At 33.6% G+C, this 16,649-nt stretch overlaps 1 protein-coding gene across 1 annotated transcript in view; it reads right to left on the bottom strand.

Annotated features, from left to right (window-relative positions):
- Positions 1 to 16,649, bottom strand: part of LOC120221669 (low-density lipoprotein receptor-related protein 1B-like) — a 165,958-nt gene that overhangs the window by 19,347 nt on the left and 129,962 nt on the right. Inside the window, exon 14 of the mRNA XM_039219187.1 lies at positions 5,575 to 5,757. Within this exon, the coding sequence (XP_039075118.1) occupies positions 5,575 to 5,757 (183 nt within the window). The remainder of the gene's footprint in view (positions 1 to 5,574; positions 5,758 to 16,649) is intronic.

Here is a 16,649-nt window from a genome sequence, read left to right as displayed (position 1 = left end):
GTGTTATATTTTTATTAATTTGCTCTAAGCATTCCTAGATCTACATTCTTGCTTATTTTTCTTCCATTTGATTTTTTATGGGTCAGAATAAATGAATTCTAATATGGTTTCTCTATTTTATTCTCTTAATATGGATTTCTCATTGTGGATTCTGTAATTTTTGCCATGTAAAAGTTGATAGTGTATTATTTGCTATAAGACACTTATATTTCAAAATATTTATTAAAGATTGTATTTTTATCATTAATTTTTTTGTTTTCTTTTTGAGGTTTTTAGTTATTGCTGTGGTTAGTCTCATCAATATTTTATTCTGATCTCTAAACTTATCTCTTTAACTTTCTCACTAATTCCTATATTCTTATTGCCTTAATAATTTTCTTAGTGAGGAAAAATGTGGAAAAATGCTGTATACTTTGTATATTTAAAATATCTGTAATAATATTTTACCTGGGTATAGAATATTAGTTTGAAAGTGTGTTTTCCTCAGCTTCTTATTACTCTATTTTCTTGTGGCATTTCTTAATATCTTCTTAGGTAATTTAATATTCTTTCTGGTAGTTTCAGTATCTGATGATCTGTGATTTCAAAATGACTTCTAGAAGTTTGGGTTAATTTCATTAATTTTACTCAGAAGCCTGAATGTAATTCCTTATGAGGAATCAAGTTCTTCAATTTATGGAAAACTTAGTTACTCTGTTTGCATATGTGTGTGTTTGTTTCTTTTACCTTGTCTCAAGGAATTTCTTGAAGTATATGTTGTAGCCTTTCTTTTTAACTTTTTTAAAATATATATTTTTAAATGTTTTATTTATTTCCAGGAGAGAGAGAGACAGCGTGAGCAAGGGAGGGTCAGAGAGAGAGGGAGTCACAGACTGAAACAGGCTCCAGGCTCTGAGCTGGCAGTCAGCACAGAGCCCGACGCGGGGCTCGAACCCACGAACCGCGAGATCATGACCTAAGCGAAAGTCGGACGCTTAATTGACTAAGCCTCCCAGGCGCCCCTCTTTTCAATTTTTTTAATGTTTATTTATTTTTGAGAGGAGAGGAGGGATAGAGAGAGAGGAAGACAGAATCTGAAGCACGCTACAGCTCAGGGCTGTCAGCACAGAGCCTGACACGGGGCTCAAACTCATGAGCCTGTGAGACCATGACCTGAGCTGAAGACAGACGTTTAACTGACTGAGCCACCCAAGCGCCCTGTTGTAGCCTTTCAACATATACCTTAACTGCTCTTTCTTATTTATTTTCTCTTTTTCTGTGATGCTTTCTGGGTACACTGTAAATTATTATTTTTCAATTTGTTTCCTTCGTGTCCAGCCTAGAATTTTTTTTTTTTAATTTCCATGTTGATAGATTTCGTTTTAAAATCTAATAGGTATCATTGCCACCTTTTTTTTGTTATAGTTATTCTGATCATCATATCTATTTCAATATATCACACACCTATGTATAAGCAAATATAGGTATATTCTTGCTTGCTTTAGGGATATTCTTTTCCATTTATTTCTCTTTGGTGATCTCAAACATATTTTATTTTATTTTATTTATTTATTTATTTTTACAAATAGTTTATTGTCAAATTAGTTTCCACATAACAACAAACATACTTATTTTAAACTCTTTTTTTAAGATATGTCATTTAGACATCTCATTTTCATTTAATCTTGAGTAAACTCATTTCATGATTGACTTTTGATGGCTGGTTTTATTAGGGATGGTTTTCTTCATGGATTTTAGAATTTTTTCTCAATCTCACCTTGGATGGATTTTTCAATTTTCTCTCTGACTTTATGTGTTTACTTATCACTAGGTACCAGTATTGCTGCTTCTACTTCAGCCCACCCCATCGCCACCCCTGCTCTCAGTTCACAAATACATCCTGTATTTGTCTTTTTTATCACTTCCAGTCTCTAAGCTAGCCAGAGGGTTGACTTGATTGCCTCCATGTCTCTAGGCACACAGCTTCATTTAAGTAACCATCCTAGGAAGCAACCATCATATTTTTTCCCTTTCTTTCAAAAGCAAAGGAGTCCTATTCCAATTCTTGATTTTCAGCAGTGAGCCTAGCTCCAGTCCCCAACTTCATGTGGTATAACTTCATTTCCTGTTAAACCTAACCTCTGAACACCTGTTCGTCTCTACTGGTCTCCATATCCAATCCAATCAGGCATCCAGCTTCACCATTTGCCATTATATTTTATTTCAGTTCATCAGAGACATGTTTTGTGTGTTAGTAAGACCAAATATCTCTCATTTTCTCCTATTATATTTTATCATGATCTTTATGTGTTTTTAACAGCAGAGAAAGGATTCGAAGTGTGAACTTAAAATTCCATTCTTATGAAGTTTTGTCTTATGTCTTCTTAATGACATTAGAGTAGTTCATTGTGTGAAGGCACTATAACTATTAGGTAGTGCCCCTAATGATGGGCAATGCATTATTTCTAGTTTGGGAGCTATTAAAACAAAATGTTGAATTGAGAGTCTTTTTGTATTTATCTTTATACACTTCTGTTCCTTACATGAATTTCTAGAAGCAAAAAGTTTGGGTTAAATTTACCAGCCACCGAAGGGCCTCTTTTCCCCATAACTATGCCATCATTGAATAATATCAAATATTTATTTTCTTTTTTCCAGTATGAAAAATGCATTTCTGAGTTTCTTTTCCATAAGAGGTAGACATGGAATTTCCCCCACCAGATTGGTCAAGTACAATATAACTGCAATTTATTGGTCTGGGTATGAGTGACCAGTTATGGAAGAGTGTAGTTCTTAGTCCGAGATAGGTCCTTTGAAGTTAGAAGCTCTTCAATATTAATGATTGTATTGTGCTTTTAATTTAGCTCACATACTCTCCTTTGCCAGAATAAAGTAACTTATTAATGTGCCTACATTTTTACTTTAATAGATGGCAATTTATGTAAGCACCAAACGTTAATTGATTACCCTGAAAACTTTTAAATGTTTACACTAGCATTTAGAAGTCTTTGAAAAATAAATATGAACCCTGAATTCAGTGTCTTAGGTAGTTTAAAGGTCTTTAGCTTGTAAAGCTAATAATTTAATTAATGAAAATTTAAAAAATATAAAAAGATTATGGGCATGTATATATTTTTAATCCAAAGATTATGTTTATGGATCTCTTTAATATATGCAATATTCATAAATATGCAAATATAATTGTGTTATGACTCATCAAATAATTTGACAAATTTTGTTTGCTATGTTTAAGCCATAGATTAAATTAGAAACAGATTAACTTTAAATTATCTTCACATTTTGCTTTAATTTTTTAAATTATTATTTGTGTGAGTGGGTGTGTGTTTGAGAATACTTAAGTTCTACTCTTTTAACAAATTTCAGTTATACAATAAAGTATTATCAACTATAGTTGCCATGTTATACTATATTTCGCTTCGATAATTCAACATAAATTTTATTTCAGTTCTACTTTTTTACATTAAATTTTGGTTTATAAGATAACTATTTGATACATACGTTGATGTTTCATTAAAACCATTATTAAATGGATAATCCAAATCCCAAGTCAACATACATAAAATTATCTCTCAGAATTCTATTCTCCAAAGATATCCAGTGTATGGGAGCAAAATATACTATCCCCAAAATATGCCATTTTAACAGAAGGGTTATTTTGAGTGGAGGCATTTGAGATTCAACAGATGGAAAGAAGCATTCCTAAAGCTTCCCTTATCTGATTATAAGCACAAACTTCTGAGGAATGAGGACTGCCATAAATTCTTTTCTAGGGAAGTTTATGGCCATGAAGAAAATAGAAAAATTAGTGCCAAGATGGACCTGCACATACTTTACTAACTAGCCCTTATCTTGTTAATTCTCCCACATACTTACCTGCCTACAATTTGCCATCCCTATAAACTCAAAATCCTTTTCCTTTATTTTGTCATCTTTCTACAAGTTTACTGTTATTTGCTAAGATTCTATGTAAGCCCAAGTTATAACCACTCCTTGGAGTCTCTCATCACTGAGTTTTCCCAAGTGCATGGGTGATATATGTGTAAATAAACTTATTCTGGTTTTATTATTAATCTTTTGACAGTCTAATTGAAAGGGCCTGAGCCAATGAATTGAATATGGGCATAGGAAAAGGTTTTTCCTCCCAACATTATTATTTAACAAGTTATTCATCTATTAATTTTCAATCAATATATTGTATTTCAAAAAGATAATTTCTAAACTTAAAGTCCCAGTTTTTAACCAACAAACACAAAACTAAGACACTTCCTGTAACAAGTGAAAAGAATCACATAATTGTGAAAAATACTGTTAGAACTATGTAACCATTTTGAAAACACAACTCCCTCATTAAAAATGAGCCTCGGGAGTATTTATTTCTCTATGACCATGTTAGCTTATACTTATCTCTTTATTTCTTATTTGAATGCTTACCTGTAACCATGAGGTGTGCCCAAAAAAAGAAACACCATATCTTTTTAAATCTTTAAATGCCCATAGTCATGCAGTTTCTAGAGTGTTTGCTTACCCATAGCTATGATAACTTTTCATTTTTACCTTTTGGTTGAAATACATAATAGGGAGCAAAATTAATCATCCAGAGTTTAGGCAATTCAAAAATCAATTTTGCATCGTCCTAGAGATGATGCACGTGTATATATGTGTGCACACATATACATACACACACACAGACATACGCATCTTCCATAATGTGGAATTTTTCTAAGGATTATTTTGTTGATGATATAACCCATTTAATAAATTATACCACAACAGTTAATTGTAATATACTTTTCTCTAAATTTCAACTCATCATCTGGTATAAAGAGGAAAATAAATAAGTTAGTATATTGTGTCAGGTAAATCTACTATATATAGGAAAACTAAATGGAATAGTCATAATAATAAAATAACATCATAAAAATAATAAAAGTTTCAGTGACTTCCAAAACAAATCAAAGATTTGAACAGAAGTCATTACCTTCGTCTTACTGAAATTTAGTAATGGTACAATTAAATTTAGGAATCTGCTATAGTTGAAAATAAATGTATATAATTTTGCCTTTCTATCTATTTATCTTCACTAAATTTTATGAAGAGAATTTATCTGTAAAAAGAGGAATTCTGTCTGCGGGTTTAGAACACATGTCTCCTTCAGGAGTCTGAAACTCCAGATTCCGAATCCACGTTGCTTGGTTTCAAATCCCAATTCTGCTATACTAACTCTTTTGATGCTTGCTTGCTTGCTTGCTTACTTGCTTGCTTTTCTTTCTTTTTTCTTTCAACTTGAGCATGTTAAAAACTTTTCTGGGCTTCAGTTTTTTCACTGTGAATTGGGATGATGAAATCGTTCACGGAGAACACATTTTTTACAGCTGTGCTAGGCCCACAGATAATTCTCAGTAAATGTTAGCCATTATTATTATTATTATTATTATTATTACATGTAGAATGTGACCAAACTTACTGGAAACACAAGAACACTTTTTATGAAGGTAAGATATACATTGAGGATAGGCCAAAAGGATTCTATCTCCAGGAAGCCCAAGGTACAAGCTGAATCAATGTTCTGCTTACCTGTACTCCGACAGGAAAACTTGGTTTTGTGATCACACAATCGTAAAGTACCATTGCAGCCTTTTTCGTCACTACCATCTTCACAATCTTTTTCCCCATCGCAGCGCCACAGATCAGGGATGCAATTTCCATCAGGTTGGCACTGAAATTCATTCCTATTACAACCAGCAGGAGAACGAATCTCTTAAATTGAAATGAGGGAGAGAAAGGCAACAGGGAAAAGAGAGGAAAGAAATTATTATTCTGCTTGATGATAATTTTTTTTTCATTTTTTTTCTTTTCAGGCATTATTACAATACCAGAGAGAAAATATTTTCACTTTAGTTGTTTAATAGTGGTAATACTCTCTGATATTTTCAAATTCATTTTAGGAATGTTAATAATTAGAGGAAATGATGTTTATTGCCTCACACAGAATTCCTGAAAGTGCCACATAGGTTAGAAAAAAGGAAGAACAAGTGAGATAATATGTAGATATTCTGTTGTGATTTTTATTAGAAATACAAGAATGAAATCTTGAAAGGGTTTTTCTCTATGGCATATAAAGGAAAATATTTCACAGTCTATACTATATGTTAAGACTTTGGTTGCTCTTTTGACATTTCTTTAGACAACTTCTTTCAGACCAGTAGACAGTAAATAACCAAAAAATAAGTATTTTCTAATAGTATCTTTGAAGAATAACATCTAAAATTTTGATAAAACATACAGAAAACTCCCAATAATAAACATAGTCTTTAGGACAGAGGATTTCACTTCTAGAATTAGAACAGACACACACAAGAACTTAATGAGGCACTATGCATTCAAGTTCGACTTATCAATTAATAATTCAGTAGTTCCCAGATAATCTGTCTTCATGATTAAACAAAATGCTTGCTTGCATACACACAATAAAGATGGTAGAGTCTCTGCACTTTTGGAAGGTATATATAGAATATGATACAGTAAACTCCCACCATACTTAATTTGATATCTGCGGAGTGCACATTTACTGGTATGGCTTAACTACTATATTGGTAAAGAATGCTGGGACAGGTCTCATAAACAAGATATTGTGAAGTGTTCAAACCTGAGGTCTTTTTAGAGGTCACTTGAGAATCCTATGTGATTTCAGTATTTAAGAAGAGCAAGGGAGACAAATCAAATGGAGTTCCAAGACCTATTCAGCTCTTTAAGTGATTCTATGGTGAAGAGGCCAACTTCTATGCAGCAGTGAAACGGCCTTTGGTTCTTTTACTTACGACTTAAGCTTATTTGAAAACGAAACAACAACAACAACAAAACTTTGGCTCAGCTGAATTTTATAACCTGTAGCATGAGCTCAGCCAATAACATATAAAAGTTGTATTTCAAGTAATTGTCACGCAATGATTCCAGATACTTAATAATGGAAGGTATAGTCTATTGATTTTTCTATATTCTCTAAAATAAGAGTTGAAGACTGGCAGCTCATATATTGAATCTGTCCCTCAGTATGTTTAATTTGGCAAACATACTATTGACCTTTTAAAAATCTGAAGATTTCCTATAAAAAAAAGGCTTGGTTTTCCAGTTCCTTCAAAAGTAAGATTCTTGGGCTAGCATCGTTGTAATATAACAGCTACCTGCTTTATGTGGGGCTTAATAATACATTACATGTATTAACATAGGTACATGCATGCATAATGTCAACGTTACATGTATTAACAGCTTCCTATTATAATGCATTGTATTTTGCCTAGTGGACTTTTCTCTTTGGTGCAGGTAGTGGACAGTAGGGCAACTGCAAATTATATTTTCTTTTGATTTTGAATCTACTTGTGGAACCTGTAGGGGAAATCTTATTTCACTTTTGCTTCAGTATTAGTACCTATTTTATTCTCTTGTGCAAATTAGTTTCCCTTCTTTGTAAGTCCTTTTTATGGATACTGATGAATGATCCTGAAACTCATCACGTTTCTCTCTTTGCAATAGCTACATCACATTTAGAGCCAGATTTATGAAACATTTTTCATATATGAATTTATTTGGATCAACTTCAACCTCATATTTATTTACATTGCTAATCCTTTTTCTGCTTTTTTAAAAAGTTTTTTGTCCTCATAACCTTTCATCTTTCCAGGTTATCCTTTAGATTATTTCTGGAAATAGTGGGCTAAGTAAATAGAGAACAGAAGAGTGAACTAGGAGGGCATTCTGAGAATAACAGTTTACATTTAAAAGTATCTAACTGAGGAAACACTGCATATAGCTTAAGTAAAATTAAATGGTATATATCAAATTCTATACCATATTTCTATTCCTCTTCCTACCTTGTATTTCTTCACATACTATATTGCCTCAAAAATGTCAATAATAATGAATGGAATTCTGTGTTTAACTAATTATTGTGAAAGTAATGCTTTGACTCTTTTAAACATCTTTCAGATTTGGTTTCAAAGATATAGTTCTTTAAAGTCTGGTTAAGCCATTATTAACTCAGTGAGCTAAGGGAAATGCTCAAGATTTATGTAAACTAAGAAATGTAGATATATTAACCTACAAAAAGGAGACTTGCAAAAAGCAAATAGTTGCTTTGGGAGAAGAGGTTATTTGTGATCCAACAGCATGGGAACTTTACATATAGAATCACAGCCTTTTAACTCAATGTCATTTAGAGCTGGAAATAAGTTGTGCTTACAAAGATCAAAGTGCAATCTATGAAAGGGAGACAGTGTGCTGCTGATTGTCTGAGGTTTTGTTTTTTATTTCATTTGCATTGTCTTTGCTTTGCTTGGTATCGTTTGGTTTATCTACGTGTACTTCATAAGTGAATCCACTCATTTGTTTTCTTCTTCTAAATAAACATTTATCTCATAAATCTAAATACAAATGTGATATATCCCTGAGGCTCTTTTTTTTTTTTTTTTTTTTTTTGCTTCCTAAACTATCCATGTCTAAACCTCTATGGGAGAGTGTATAGTCTATTAAGAGGCTCCAGAAACCACCTTATCGTATTAAGTTTAAAATGAAAGAAGAGTTGGGAGAAGGAGGAACAATACACCATTATAAACAAATGGTGAAACAATTATCCCTGTAACTGTCACTAATGTATACCTCCTGGTCCTGATCATATCATTCTCCCCCAGCCTGGGCTACCTTCCTGTTCATACTTCATCTATTAAAGTCCATAATTTTCTTTAAGACTCAATTAAAAACAAATGCTATCTATGACTGGGTCTCTTATTCTGGTGTCTAAAGATTCAGGAAATCCATGGATAACCTTTAGGGATTCATAAGATCTCAGAAATTATACATGATGTTTTCCCCTGTGGAATGGATTCAGAGCTTTTCCTGACTTGTAGCAAACTCCAAGGGGAACACTAAGACTAATTTCACACTTTTCTGTTTTATTTTTAATTCCTATTCCAAACACCTTGCACGTAAATAGTAGTTTATATGGTTTTTGATTTTGCTTATGCTTTAAAACAATCATATTAGAGTGGATTAAAACCTGGTGAAAAAAGGATCATTCAGTTGTTCTTTGGATTTTGATTAAAAATAAACAAAACTGCTTTGAGAGCATCTCATTTCACAGAAACAAAAACCACAAATTAATATGTTTAAAGTTATACAGATGAACAGCAAAGATTTGAATCCAAGAACTCAACTTTAGAGCCTTCTCTGTCACTGTACCATTACTACATTGTAACAAATCCTTTCTCATGTAAAGTTTAAGAATGGAGGGGGAAAAAAAGAAATAATTAGCCCATACAATAATCATGAAGAGGGGCGCCTGGGTGGCTCAGTTGGTTGGGCCGCTGACTTCGGTTTGGTCATGATCTCACGGTTCCTGGGTTCCAGCCCTGCATCGGGCTCTGTGCTGACAGTTTGGTCAGAGCTTGGAGCCAGTTTCAGGTTCCTTGTCTCCCTCTCCCTCTGACTCCTGCCTTCTCACGCTCTCTCTCTCTCTCAGAAATAAATAAAAAGTTAAAAAAAAATTAAAAATCATGAAGTGCCTATAAGCTCATTTACTTTTTGTATTTAAAACACTTGTTCAGCCTACTTCTTTTCTAATAAAATATAACATTTATCTTATTATGTTGCAAGATCATGGTAAAATTTTATCTTTTATGAAACTATCAATAAATAACAAGTTTCATGATGCAGTCTAGCCTTCTTAGAATTGCTTTTTCAATTGGTTGCCAAACAGGAAAGAAAAGAAACATACAAGGAATCAAAAACTCTGAGTATTATAAGCCATGATCACACAGCTTAGTGACAGAGATCTACCAAATTGATTTCATAATTTTTAAAATGAGAATACAGGCCTTAGTCACTCCTTAATTTGCTCTTTCAACACATTTATCGCAACATACCAGGTTTTTTTCCAAGTAGTAAGATAGAGCAATCTGTAAGAGAGACACTTTACTGTTCTCACAGAGCTTACATGAGGAAAGAAGAGCATAGGCATTTAATAGTTATATAAATACATAAATTAGATTACGCCAGAAAGTAGTAAATGTTACGAAGAAAATGAAGGAATGCTATAGAGGAAGGAATATACATCACTTCTGATTCATAATTCATTGGCCACAGCTAGTCACATTGGGTGGGGCACATCACGTTGGTTCCAACCAGCCACAAAGTTTCCAAGAGTACATTCTTACTGTGTGCCCAGGAGAAAGGAAGACACCGAAATATAGTAAATATCTTTGATGACTTCTGTAGGAAGTGACTTGGGTATAGGGAACATCTTTACAGGGGTGTTTAGGAAGTCTCTCTGAGAAGATGATATTTGAGAAGAGACCAAAATCAAGGGGAAGTTAGGGTAAAGAGCATAGTTAGAGGAAATAACAAACGCAAAGATTACAAAGCAGGAAACAAACTTTGTGTTTTACAGAAAGAGAAGTGAACAGGGGTGGCTGAAATAAGCAGGGGTGAGATCTTTCAGGGATTCATTAACACCCACAACAAGATCAGTTCACTATGTATCTATCTATTGGAGATTATACAACAGAGGAGTGGTGATGATGTGATGTAATCTACATTATTAAAATATAAAATGCTGTGTGGAAAGCAACAACAACAACAACAACAAAAGATACTATGAGGCTTATAGTAGAAATAGGGAAACCAGATAACTGGCTCTTGCTGGAGTTCAGGTGACAAAATGAAAGATACTGTTGCTGCCTTTGAGGAGATCATAGAAGTACCGGCATATAAGGAAGAAGGTAACACATGCAGTTACAAAGCAATGTCATGAGTGCCTAAGTAGGAGAGAGCACCATGAGAGAATGCAGAGGAGAAAACTATCTTGGACTTGGGGACTTCAGATGAAGAATTAGAGGAAAAGAAAAGAAAAGATCTCTGTTCATGATTTAGAGTCAGGTAGGGGTAGGGGGAGAAGGAGACTGAGACGAAACATATTCTGAACAAAAGCAGCGTCATTCATACAATTCTGTGTAGTGTTTCATGGAGGAGGGGAGAAACAGAAAATGAGCCTTTGGCCCTGTAGGCTTTGCTGAATGGTTTGGATTTAAGTTTGAAGGCTACTGGGAATCACAGAAAGACCTCCAGCTAGATTCTGATATGCTCAGATACACAGTATTATTTATAGATCACTTGGGGAAGCATTTAGACAATAAATAGAAAAAGAAAAATATTCTAGGATTGCTTAAATTTACAAGGGGGTGGATATATATATATGTACAATTATGTATAATACAATAATGCAATATATAATTTCATTAGCTCAAAGTTTATACTAAAATCAAGTAGACTATTACACACACATATATACACACAGTTTTATTTTCCATCCTTTCCATGTCTCATCCAATTTCCCTCACATAAATTAAAAATACCTCAAACCTATCTTTTAATGTCTGTTATGTTTGGTTGTGGATGTTTAGAAATGCTATCCTCTGCCAAAACAAAACAAAACAAAACAAAAAAAAACCCAGAAAAAAATTGTGGAGTTTTATTTCCTCCTAACCTTCCTGCCAAATAAAATTTGCTTCTGTTAACAGTTGTTGATTTTCCCCTGGATGGAGTGCTGCATTCCTCTGAGGAGCCTGTGATGACCATTCCAACCTGAGTTCCAGGCCTGCGTGGTTCCCCAGAGCTGCAGTTGTTTAAGCTTCAGGGCTTGGCACACAATCTATCTTTGTAATATGGCTTGTCCCAGTGGAGTGTTAAAATGATGACTATGTTTATATGTACATGCTCATGCTGTTTTACTGTTATGTTTTCATGTTGCTGATGCTGGTTATATTTTTAACTAATGCAATTTTATTGTATTTTTGCCCCGAAGCTATTTAAACCAAGCATACAATTTGGGGAATCTAATAAATAAATAAATGCAGAGCCCTGAAGGAAATGTGGCAACTGATGGTGGAATTTATCCCAATATTTAAATGAATTCACTGTGACTAAATACTTGCAGTTAGAAGACTAGCAACTGTAGAGAGACAGAAAGGAAATTTTCCAACCTAAAGTTAAAAAGAAATGAAAAACAGGGGTGAAAAAAATATACTTTTCTTTTTTAAGGAATATTAAAGCCCCCTCCCCCCGAGAAAATAGCTAATAATGGTGTTGCAAATATAATGAATTATTTAAATTGTGAGACCAATCTAGGGAGAAAAAATCACCTTTTTATTGTTTTAATGGAGTTTATACATTAACTTGTCATTCACTGTAAAATGCTTTGAAAAGTAAAAAGTGCTGTGCATTGCATGTGCACACAGCTTCCTGGATTACCTATAATTACCATGTGTCAGTCCCCGTTCAGTTCCTAGCTTGAATAACTATGTATTAATAATTCCTGTACCTAAGGCAGCTGTTTGCTGCATATTCCTAGATAATCTTCACTTGCCCCTGAAAGTACTGAGAATTGGTTTGGCAGCATACAAATAGTTTCATTTCATTTTCCAACCAGGTACAGACATAACCTTGGCCCGCTTTTGCCTCACCAGACCCTTAACATCCCGTTAGTAGGTTAGGCTGTGCTTGGTTTCTATAGACCCTTAGGGAAGGGTTGCTTCTTAAAACCTACCTCCCAACCTATGTGGAAGCTGTGTTGGGGTTGGTGGGATACACTGCTCTGACCTTCTCTGTGTCATGTGGGATGAATTCCCTAGGGGTTGCTCCCTGACTGATGGCACTGTAATCTCTGCTGTGAACGAATAATGGAAGTCAAGCCCGGGGCCTTCTTCTTCAATTTGTCCTTATCGTAGTGGATCTTGAAGATGACCTCCATGTTATCTGGGTTACAGATGCTATATCATTTGGTTTTTAATATGACCGCCCCTCCCTCCCTCCCTCCCTCCCTTCCTCCCACCTCAACACACTTCCAGGGCATGGTTTTTGTGTTTTACTTTCAATCCTAACAAACTCTTTCTAACCCTATATGTAGCCTCCACTGGAGACTGTCCTGATAAGAAGTTGGATGGGACAATGAAAATCATTTATTTGTACATGGGTTTTAATGGAAATTTTAATAATAAAGAAGAGACTGTATTTTGAATCTTTAATGTTTACTGTCTGGGCCAGTTAGAAATGCTGAAGAAAAGGCAATTGAAGAGAATGTGTGGATACTTAAGCACAAATTCAATTATGTAATATTAAAATGCTTTTAGTGTTAAAAACACATAGACCTATAGACACAAAAAAGTGTCGAAGAAAAACTGTATACTAAATATCTCCTAGTAAGTTAAAGCATAGAAGTGAAATTGATGTAAAGCAAATAAAACATTGTTTTTCGTTCATTAAAATTAAGTTTTGATATTTGAAACTCCACCATGAATCTCTTCCACTCAGAATTTAATATCATGGGAATGATAAACTTCTACATTATCTAAATATTAGTCTACAAAATGTATTAATCTTTTGAACTGGCAATGCAATTGAGAAATCTGTTTTTCCATTTACTATTCAAATTAGCCAATCACCTTAATAAATATGTTAGATACTATTAACTAAAACGGGTTGCAATACAGATATTTTACATTTGGAATTTACTTCTTGGATAAGCAATAAGCTTAGCTCCCAACAGGTGTCAAATATTTACTGGTGAAAAATTTAAAAAGAGATTACATTATTTGTTTTAATATTTTAAAATAATGTGGAACATTCTTATATAGAAATAATGTGTATGAGCATATGCATATAAGATATAAGCTTGAGGAAAGGCCAGAGAATATTATTTAGAAATTAATGTTTTTTCTTACTTCGGCCTTTTTTTCCTCCCCATTATCTCTCCCTTTGTCTCATAAGATTAATTCTATGAAACATGCACATAAAGGATTATTTAAGATTATAGCTCCTTTACTGTATGTTTTTAAAAAAAATAAAATATTTATTTATTTTCGAGACAGACACAGAGAATGGGCAGGGAAGGGGCAGAGGGGGAGACACAGAATCTGAAGAGGACTCCAGGCTCCAAGCTGACAGCACAGAGCTGATGCGGGGCCCGAACTCACAAAATGTGAGATCAGGACCTGAGCCAAAGTCAGACACTCAACCAACTAAGTCACCCAGGCACCTTACTGTATGTTTTTTAAACGAGGGGTCAGCAAGCTATGACCTGTAGACCACTTCTAGTCCACTACCTGTTTTTGTAAATAACGTTTTATTGGAACCCAGAATCGTTTGTAGATATATACTCTATGGCTTCTTTTGTGCCAAAACAGTGGAGTTGGGTAGTTGCAATAGGCAAAATCGAAAACATTTACTCTCTGACATGTACAGAAAATATTTGCCAACTTCTATTCTAAATGGTATAAATTCTGGTTATGATTCATAGAACATCTCATTTAAGTGCCTAAGTATTAACAATAATAACACGCTGTGCTAAAAGATTCTGATACCAGTGACTATTCTGTGCCAGAAAGGTCATGGTAGTGTAAGCGGATGCTCTTATATACCAAAGTTATTTGTGGGAACGTTTTTGATTCAAATAATGCCAATTAATTATCTCTGGGAAATCAATGTATACATGAATACCAACCTAAAAACAAAATAAATTCTCCAACAAAAAGTGAATAAATCTGGTCATCACATTGCAGGGATGTAATATCTAAGTGCAAATTCAGGTGATGCTTCATATAAATAAAGGATCAAAGGTTGATAGTTCAGTTAGGTTCTGAAAGAAGCTAACTACCAACTATTTCTACAAGAAAAGGCAAAGTTCTATACTACTGCTAATTTCTTTACTCTCACAAAAGCATGGCACTACTCAATTACTGAGAGGTGAATTAATTATTTGTAGATTATCCATGCCCTTTGTCTCTCTCTCTTTTTTTAATTTGTCTATTTTCTGCTGAATGCCTGAAGTCCTACCATTTCACAGATCATTAACCACAACCCAAGAATAAGGGAGAATTTAGACTATGGAAATTAATTCTCTTTTGCCCTTATTTTTTGGTTCTACGAAAGGAGAAGGAAACAAGCTGAGGTTCTTCATTAAAATTAAGTCTTTTTTTACCTATTGACTTTTGTTATTAATTATATCTTTAAAAAAACAAGAGATACTACTCTGTTTAGTGCATAATTATTGTTTTAATACAAGAGCTAAATTTATCTAAGAAGAGTGAGTCTACTATTAATTTCTGTACAGTGAAGATGAAGATAATTTACTTCTTCCTATTTTTATGTACCATTTTTTAAATATTTTATTTTTAAAATTATACTTATCTGATTCTTTTTAATTGTCCTGGTAATCACATTGCCCAACACATGGATTCTCAAAACAGGCTTTGTTATTAATTGATTCAAAAGCCTTGGGTCTTCTTTGCTATTGATGTAAAAGTTGTTTATAGTATTGAGGTTACATTGACCTTTAAAGAGCTATTTTGTCCCAGAAAACAAAAAGAAGTTCCTATGGATAAAATCCATTAATAATTAACATTGTTTTGAGATCTCACTATTAACATTTCCCAAGGAAAATAAATCAATTTGTGAGAGAATAAAGTTAGCCGGACTATTTGTATCTTATTGAAAATAGATATTATACCTCTCTAAAAATAGATAACATTTAAATTTGTTTTTAATTATATTTTATCAGAAAACCATCCATGTTTTCATTAAAGGAGAATAATTAAAAAACCATTAGAAGAAAGGATTATGTTTTTGCTGAGTACATAACTTGCTAATTTCCTCAAATTCAATGACAATATTTTATTTCAATAAAATTCAGTGACTGAGAAATAATAGCATTTTCTTGATAGTGTGTTTCAGTAAAAATTAATTGAAAATATCTTCAGAATATCTTTATAAGAGAAAAAATCAAACAGATGATTGAATCTGACTGTGTATAGTATTTATTGGAACCTTGGTTTTTTTTTTATGTTTATTTATTTATTTTGAGAGAGAGCGAATGAGTGTGCACAAGCGGGGAAGGGTGTGCACAAAGAGGGACAGAAAGGACCCCAAGCAGGCTCTACACTATCCACACAGAGCTCGACACAGGTCCAGATCTCACAAACTGAAATCATGACCTGAGCCGAAATCACAGTTTGGTCACTTAACAGACTGAGGCATCCTGGTATCTTGTTTTCTATGTGGTTTAGGAAACTGTACTGCTAAAAACATGATGATAGGTTCAGCTGAGATGGATATGATATAGACTGGAATTAAGGAGATATTGATTTTAATTTCTATTCTCTCCCTGCATAAATACGTAACCTCAATCTTCAGTCACAAATCGAGCTTTGATACCTGCACTGATTAGAGTGGATTCAATGTCTCTGTGGAGGATACTCTCTCTTTTTGGTTGGCTCTAAAGCCTGACCTTTCTGGATTTTCCACAAAGAGTTTAGCATAATCACTTGAATCCAAAACCTCTTTTTAAAATGTCTTTATGGAACAAAGTTCTCAGTCTCAAATCTCTAACATAGAACATTATCAGCTCCTTCTAGGAAGCAGCACGGTTTTCTTATTGTTATATATGCGTAAGAATAATTTTAAGGAGATGAGCCCTTTTCATCATCTGCACTATAAAATAACTGAACTAATGATCTTTTCATTTTCTTCTAGTTTTAAATATTTTCCAAGTCTACAAGGTGAAATTTTTATGACAGACTAACATATTTTTTGGGCGACTGAGGAAATTG

The sequence above is a fragment of the Hyaena hyaena genome, unplaced genomic scaffold, assembly GCF_003009895.1.
Source record: "Hyaena hyaena isolate Hyena2069 unplaced genomic scaffold, ASM300989v1 scaffold_800, whole genome shotgun sequence".
Lineage (NCBI taxonomy): Eukaryota > Metazoa > Chordata > Mammalia > Carnivora > Hyaenidae > Hyaena > Hyaena hyaena.
This window is presented reverse-complemented; position numbering and strand designations above follow the sequence as displayed.